This window comes from Nestor notabilis, unplaced genomic scaffold (assembly GCF_000696875.1).
Source record: "Nestor notabilis isolate BGI_N333 unplaced genomic scaffold, ASM69687v1 scaffold24026, whole genome shotgun sequence".
Classification (NCBI taxonomy): domain Eukaryota; kingdom Metazoa; phylum Chordata; class Aves; order Psittaciformes; family Psittacidae; genus Nestor; species Nestor notabilis.
The window spans coordinates 47,875-55,956 of NW_009931779.1; the positions used below are offsets into that span (position 1 = coordinate 47,875).

The 8,082-nt window shown below is 41.2% G+C and overlaps 1 protein-coding gene across 1 annotated transcript in view; it reads left to right on the forward strand.

The window, feature by feature from the left end:
• The window catches only part of PIKFYVE (phosphoinositide kinase, FYVE finger containing), a 57,118-nt gene that overhangs the window by 45,499 nt on the left and 3,537 nt on the right, over positions 1-8,082 (forward strand). Inside the window, exons 28-38 of the mRNA XM_010016065.1 lie at positions 798-858; positions 1,426-1,569; positions 1,740-1,860; positions 2,961-3,056; positions 3,816-3,899; positions 4,380-4,471; positions 5,115-5,279; positions 5,854-5,913; positions 6,342-6,518; positions 7,251-7,354; positions 7,612-7,740. Of these exons, the coding sequence (XP_010014367.1) occupies positions 798-858; positions 1,426-1,569; positions 1,740-1,860; positions 2,961-3,056; positions 3,816-3,899; positions 4,380-4,471; positions 5,115-5,279; positions 5,854-5,913; positions 6,342-6,518; positions 7,251-7,354; positions 7,612-7,740 (1,233 nt within the window). The remainder of the gene's footprint in view (positions 1-797; positions 859-1,425; positions 1,570-1,739; positions 1,861-2,960; positions 3,057-3,815; positions 3,900-4,379; positions 4,472-5,114; positions 5,280-5,853; positions 5,914-6,341; positions 6,519-7,250; positions 7,355-7,611; positions 7,741-8,082) is intronic.

An 8,082-nucleotide genomic window follows, 5' to 3' on the forward strand; every position in this document is an offset into this window, starting at 1 on the left:
AGGATGTGAACCAAGAGCCATATTATATGGAGGACATCTAAGTAAGAATAGGATTTGACATATCTAGACATATGCCTAGATGGCAATGAGGTTACTTCAAGAAACCCTACGTAGCTGCCCATCAGGCTTATCGCTCGTGAAAAAGAAAAGGCAAAAATATCAGGAGAGGTAGAGCAAAAAACACAGGAAGGACTTGATAATGAATTTGCAGGTTCATATCTGTTCTGTGATGTGTCCTGTGGGAACTGGCTGTGGTGATGTATAAATTCTTTTGGACTACTGCCTCAAGAGCTCTGTTTAAGGGTACCGTTGCCAGCATGCTGAATGTCCACCCTTTGAGGTACTGCTCTTCTGAGGAAAATGTCCACAATGCAAGGCAGTAAAATATAAGCATCAGAAAGACTGAACTCCCAATAATTCTAACGTGCACTAAGAAACCCTATGAGATCCTGGACTTGCTCTGCTGCATGCATATGTGCCCTTTCCACTTAATGCATATTTGTTAGATGCTAAAGCACACTTGAACTTTGATCTAGCAGCATGTAGGTTTATGTAGAGGAAGAGTGTAGCCTTTAAAGCAGCATGCAGAGATGGAAGCAGTTATAAGGATCTTGTGAAGCTGGGTTGCTGTTGCCTTGTCATTTTGTGTGGTGACTGATACAGTATCAGTGCAGAGGCTGAGAACAGTGGGTGGGAGTGCTCTGTTGTGGTATATCTGCTTTTGCAAGTGTTCCACAGATGAAGGGATAGAGCTGTAGTGCTTGGCATCAACACTGGTATTTTGTCATTCTGCCTAGATCAGTAGCATGGATGCTTCCCCACGCAATGCTTCTCCAGCACTGCAAAATGGAGAGAAAGGTATGTTGGCTGCTTGTTTATTTTACCAAAAGAAGTTTGTTGTAACCCTTTCCCTGACGTAACATGGGAAACTTCATCAAATTTGATAATTTATTGAGAAACAGTGAATCCCCATTGTGTCAGATGGGAATAAGCCAATTTCTATCTTGCTTTCATAAACAGCAAAGTCTGCTTCTAATGCAAAGTTGAATGGCTAATGAAACTGAACCAACCAGCAAGGGTTTTCCTTCGAACTTGAGTTTAATAACTTTCAGAGGCTTTCTAAATAACTCAGTATCTACAGGGAATTTGGGAAATGCCTCTCGCCTCTTCTGTGAAGTGGTTATGGATGCTGAGACCTCTTACCTATGAGGCATACTGAAAGTCTGTGGGAGCTGAAGGTGGTGGGTGTAAGCATATGTGTCTTCTGGAGGTTATGTGCCACATTGATCAGCTTGCCCATCCCTTTGCTCTGGTTGGCCTCACCCGCCTTCTAAGTAAAAACTTCCTGAAACTAGACAGTGGTGGTATCTTGACAAGAAATGTAACTTCCGTGTAAAATGCTTTCTTCTGTCTTTATACTCTCAGAGGATCGTTTCCTGACTACTTTATCAAGTCAGAGCTCCACAGGCTCCACCCATCTTCAGCTGCCCACCTCTCCAGAGGTTGTATCAGAGCATGTGACTGGTTCCAGCGCACTGTCTGAACAGGATACAACAAGCAGCTCGGAAGGTATAGTTCACTTGTGGTCTTGTATTCTTTCTCTTGCTTTTCTGCCACAAGTGTATGAGATCTGTTTAGGAAATGTCAAATCTGGAAACCCTCTGGTCTGCAACTTTCCTCCTGAATTTACAGCTTGAAGCTTGATATTGTGATGCAGACTTAACTTATCTCTGTTCCAGATGTGTTTGATGGATACTCACTGGGATCTACAGACAGCCAAGTGAAGGAGAAGTCTACTATGAAAGCTATTTTGGCTAACTTTTTGCCTGGAAACAACTATAACCCCATTCCATTTCCCTTGTAAGTACTGCATAATATATAGGATGTACAAAATTAGCAGTCTGGTCAAATTGCAAACAGAGCTGTGCATGCTTCCTTTGCTCAGTATGTAATTTAAGTCATCACTTGGGTTTGCCTCTGAAATAAGCTATAGAACTTCTTTAAAGGTAAGAGGTTTTCTGTGTCCCTTCTGGGTGTTTGTTAGGTTACTTGCTTTTCTTGTTAATGATCCACTCTTGTGCATACACATTATCAGTTTCTCTTCCTCCTAGTAGGCATGCCTTCTCAGAACTCTTATGGGAGGGGAAGGGGGAGAAAGGTGCCTTCTAACTTCATTGCTGCAGGAAGGGAGCAGAAATGTCCTTCCTAGGCAAACACTTGCTAAAGCCACATGCATGCCTCTTGGTTTTGCTTCCAGACCTCTTCCAAGGTGCCAATTGGCATTTTCTGGGTGTAGGTCAGGTTCAATGGCTGCTATGTTTGCCCTCAAGTCTCCCTCCTGTATGAAAATGGGCAGACTGGAAAGTCTTTCAGCTGCTTTTTCCGCATGCTTTGTAATGTTTCTTGTTTGACGTGAGCTGAACATCTGGCAGCCTGAGTTTAACTTCTGAATCCCAGTCCCAGGATTGTAGGGGAGGTCACAGGCTAATAAGTTAAATGACTGGACCTGACAGATAAGTAAAAGAAAATCTAACAGAAACTCAGGTGGCTTTGTGGAATTTTCTGTGCTAAACTGCTTCTTTGGAAAAGAGTCCAGGTTTGTTCCCTAGCTTCAGTCTGCAGGTTATGCTGCAGGACGGTCAAAACAAACTTGAGCAGGATTTGGTGCCATTAGTAACAATGGCTGCTAAACAGAAATAGACTCTTTGAGCTAGTCTTCTGGTATAAGCAGCTTGCTTGAAGTGCTGATCACCTTAACACATTACCATTTAGATTTAACCACATAGCTATGAGTGTGTCTGTGGAAAGCTGATCTGGGGAGCCTTGGTTCTGTGCTGAGACCTGCAGCTTGGGCCTGGGAGTGCAGTGATGAGATCTGGGTTTTGACCAAAACTTAACCTTTTTTTTTTCCACAAACTTCTATGATCTACTGACAGTCTCCCTGTGTCATTTTCATTTAGTGACCCAGACAAGCACTACCTAATGTATGAACATGAACGTGTACCTATTGCAGTCTGCGAGAAAGAACCAAGCTCCATCATAGCTTTTGCTCTCAGGTACTGGTGTGATTTTTCTGTTTATCTGACACATGTGGTACTTCTGCACAGAAAAGCTGCAAGGAATATTTAAATTCTAATGCTGGGAAACAGGCATGACAGAATTTCTTCACTCAACTGTGTTGAGAGCTTCACCCAGAGCTGAAGTTCTCTCATTTTACTACTTAGATATGGAAAGTAGGTTTTCCAACTTGCAACTGGATTTTAGGCTTTTCTCACCAAACTCTAGTACACAGAAATGAATTGGTTGTGTAGTGTTTCCTGTAATTGCTACTGTTAGAGAATGAAGTGCAACTAAAATTTGCTTGGCTCTCCTGCCTGAAGTAAGTGCAATTGAGCTAGGAAACAGCAGGTATTCATACTGCAGTCTGTACCTTCTTTGGTCATAGCAGCTGTTACTACTACTCAGCTCTCCAAACCAGCTACTTCAGCAAATCTTGGGGTTTGCCTGTCACAAGGGAGCAGACCTTTAAAGAAGCACATTTTAAATTGTGGGAGAGAGAGAAACAAGGGGGATTTTTCCTGCAGTATGATCTAAAGCAGCTTCTGTTCTAAGGGAACAAAGTTCCAATTGTAAGAAAAAGTTGAGATGGTTTTTCTACTATGTTTTTCTGTTTCCTGTGGTTGACTCTAAACTGAATCTTTGGGTTAGTGTTAGAGTCTTCCAGAAAACAGCTGAGGTGGTGGTGGTATTATATATTACTATTAATTATTATTTGTTCTTCTTAATATTAATTTTTATTTTCCTTTTCCCTTCAGTTGCAAGGAGTACAGAAATGCCCTAGATGAGTTGTCCAAAGCATCTCTGAAGAACAGTACTGAAGAAGGACTACAATCAAACAGGTTTCATGCAGGAATTACACTACCTAGGGAGAAGGCACAGTGATTGTAGTGAATAAGCCAAAACTGGGATGGGGAAGGGCCCTCAAAATATGCCTCTGTTAGGATCCCTGCTTTCTGATGGAATCTGATGCTTTCCATGTAACCAACACATACTTGCAGTCTCTGGGTGTCCATTTCATGTCAGGGACTGTGCTGGCTCCGTCACCTGATCACTTGACTCGTGTGCGTGGTAGGGAATACTTGGCCTGCTTACCTGTCCTGTGACAATGGATGGAACAGTTGCTACAGAGCCCTGTGAGGGTTTTCCTCATGGAAGTGGAGGAGGATGACTTTGGAGAGTTGGAGTTACAACTTTAATTTCCTTTAGCAGTATTTAGTGTTAGGCATGAAGGAGAAATGAATGTACAGGAGTAAAGCAATAGTGTCTCAGGTGGCAGTATTTGTTGGGCTGATGACTGTTTCTTTTCTTTCTCTTTTCAGCATGTCAGACAGCAAACCAAAGAGCAGTAGCCCTGTCCGCCTGCCTGAGGCTAACTTGGGTCCTTCAAATCGCAGTGCAGAACCAGAACAGCGTAAGACCATTTTCCCAAAATCACATCTATGACACTAATCTTGGCTTAGACTTGAGTCTGCTTAACCTGGGTTCTAGCTCTTACAACCCAGAAAGTTGTTAAAACAAAGATGTGTTCTGAGTTGAAACTGTGACTAGCCTTAGAGTTGACTTGATGTAGAACATTGTGTGTGTGTGTGTGTTTATTTTCTGAAGCCTGTGCCCATAATGGCTTTCTCTGATTCTTATGAGATCCAACTGTCATACCCTGATTTAATATGTTATGACCATAGTTTGTTCCTGAGTCCAGCCTGTTTAGTGGGATATGATACTCATGATATGTTTTGACCTCTTTTAGGGCTGCCTTCTTTAAAAAGATGGCAGTTAAAATATTTTGAAATGGAGAAGTGAGGTTCTTACTATGTTAAAGGCACTTGCACTTGGCCTGTATTTTCAAATGACTCAGTGTTCCAGAACGCTACTCGGAGCACTAAATCACCTAAGCTGGTGGACCTTGTCTGCCTGAAGAATAGCAAATGAGTTACAGTTGAATGACATCATTTCTCCAGTTGGAACCATGAATGGAGAATGCTTGTATGAATTATGCTTTATTAAATTGCCTGTGGAAATGCCAAGGTCAACTTCTTTATTTCTTTTCACTGTAGCAAAGAAACCATCTAGTGTTTTGTCTTTCTTCCGTGGCACGGGAGGGAAAAGCCCAGACCTGTCTTCCCAGAAGAAAGAGACCTTACGTGGTGCTGACAGTGCCTACTACCAAGTTGGACAGATGGGCAAAGAGGGAGCAGAAAACCAAGGAGCAGAGCCTCAAGGTACAAGACTGTTGAGTCTTGTCTGTTACTGTCTTCGAGTGTTACTTTTTCCAGACCTCATTCATACTTCTAAGGCCCAGTATGCACTCCTGCTCATACTTTTTCAGTAGTCCAAGATTACTCAAGATGCATTGGAAATGAATGATTTGAGCATGAAATGTAGGTTTCTTCCAAAGACATTGCTTGGCTTTACAAGAAGGAAAATAGGGTCTCTCATATCCCAGTAACTATAGGGATGTTGAGTAGTCTGGACTTGAATGCCTTTGGGTTGAGTTGGCTCTGGTTAAGCAGCTCAGTCTCTCTTCCTTACTTCCTGTTTGACTTCCGTTGTTTCAGCTCATGGAAAATGAATGAAGAGAAAGAGAAAGCTTGTACTGATGTGTGCCATGAACAGCACTGCCATTCTAGCAAACATACTGTATCATACAATTATAGCTGTATCCCTAGTTCCCTGTGTATTGTTCCTTCTGTATTTCTGAAAAAAGAAAATATTCTTCTTGTAATGCAAGTTTACATGGCTTTCTTAGTAATATTAATGAACAACCCTGACTGAATGGTCCCTTTATGCCTTCAGATGATGTAGATGGAGGAGATGGACAGAAGAAGCAGCTAGTGAATCCCCATGTGGAACTCCGTGAGTACTTGTAAATAATAACTAGAAGTCTTAGCTGACAAACTCCTTTTTTTTTTCATGCAAATGTAATGGAAATCTTGAAGTTAATTATTTTTTCTTTATATTGGGCATGAATAAAAAACAAGAGCAGAGCAATGCAGTTTTTGCTTACTGTAATCAATCTCTGTTGCAAAAATACCTCATAAAACTTCTTTTTTTTTTTAATTGATCTTTTATGTGAATGCTTTCCTGTGGCATGCACTGTGAGCTAACCTAAAAGGGATTGACTTTCCTATAAGTTTTCCATGTAAACTTCTAAAGTACAGTTAGACATGAGAGGGATGTTTAGCACAACAGTAGTATTCTAGACATAAGTAAAATCTGCAAGTGTCATCTCATGCAGTCAGTGAGCATTGCATGCTGTTATTGAGGAAGACCTTCTTCTGCAGAGTTTTCAGATGCGAATGCCAAATTCTACTGCCGGATTTATTATGCCGGCGAGTTTCACAAGATGCGTGAAGTGATCCTGGGGAGCAGTGAAGAGGACTTCATCCGATCCCTTTCTCACTCTATGCCCTGGCAGGCACGAGGTGGCAAATCTGGGGCTGCATTCTATGTCACTGAAGGTAAATGCAGCTTCTTACCCCTTTGTAATTAGAGGGTATTATTTGGGGATGGTGGTGCTTAGTGTGTTTAATCCTTGATTATGTCTAGCCAGAAGGTTGCTGGCTATGAAGTGTCCATTCAGAATAGAAAGTTCAGTGGATAGTTCTGGGGTTTTCAAAATCAGATTATTAGTCTTTTTGTATGGGTAGGAGAGCAAAATGTAGTTCTGTTTTTAAGTGGTAATAGCTGGGATAGCCAGTTGAGCAGAAGGGTTGTACTCTTAGGCATGCTTCAGAAAACAGAAACTTGAGTATAATTCAAGGAAAACTGGTTATTAAAGACAGAGTGTTTCTTATAACCCCACATGCTATAGCTGATTTATAGACTTGTATCTTTTTTTTTTTTTTTTTTTAACTGTGGCTGATTCTAGGCCCCTGCTTAAAACAAATCTTGAACAGAAGGGTCTGTAGGCTGTTTCTGTTGTTCGGTATAAGAAGCCCATATAGCCAAGATAAATCTAATTCAGGCAGTCTCTTCTCCCTGATTTGCTTGAAGGCTGAAATCCAGAAAGGCTGAAATTCAGAGTATATGAAGTAAAAAATCTTCTAGAAAGGAGCTTCTGTAGCTAAGGATTTAAGAGAATTGTAGTCCTTTAATTTTTCAAACCACTTCAGCTGTGTGACAGTCCTAAAGAACTTGCAAATTTACATCAGTGTATGTAACCCTGTTGCCTCTGTCTTACATTAAAACAGATGATAGATTCATCTTGAAACAGATGCCTCGTCTGGAAGTCCAGTCATTCCTTGACTTTGCTCCACACTACTTCACTTACATCATTAATGCAGTTCAGCAGAAGGTATTTAAAAAAAAGTGCCTTATATTTTAAGCAGTGTTCTGTGTTTTACAGACTAGTAACAGCTTCCATTAACCCCTTTCATTTAAGTAAAAGAAAATGTTGGTGGGTATAATTTGTAGTAATAATGCATTTTTAAGATGGAAAGTGGGAGTTTTGCTAGAGCTTCTATGCTGTAATATAGTCAGAACAGTGGTGCCTCTAGGATTTGCCTGCTGACTGCCTGTGCACGGTGTTACCCCATGTCTTCTCTTCATTAGAAGCCCACAGCACTGGCCAAAATCCTTGGAGTATATCGAATTGGATACAAGAACTCTCAAAACAACACTGAAAAGAAGCTGGATCTGCTTGTCATGGAAAACCTTTTCTATGGCAGGAAAATGGCTCAGGTAAGAACCAAGTGTTCTGTTCCCTTGCAGTGCAGTTCTGACTAGGAGCAAGAGGAGGGTTACCAGTAGCCATCTAGGTAACTTCTAACTTTGTATGTGTTGTCTGTAGCTAACACTGCTCAAAGATGGTGGTTTGTGCCTTATGTGAACTTCAGTAACTCAATGCCTATATTGGCTAGTGCAGGTAGCTGTCTTGCTGGCTTCAGTTTTTAGAAGTCTTATCTATCCCTGCATCTCTGGTCTCAGAGAGAAAATGTTGCCAACCTAATTAGGAAAATGTGAAACCTTACTACAAAGCTTTTAGAAGAATTAACAGGGATTACAGATGAATTTGTTCAGCAG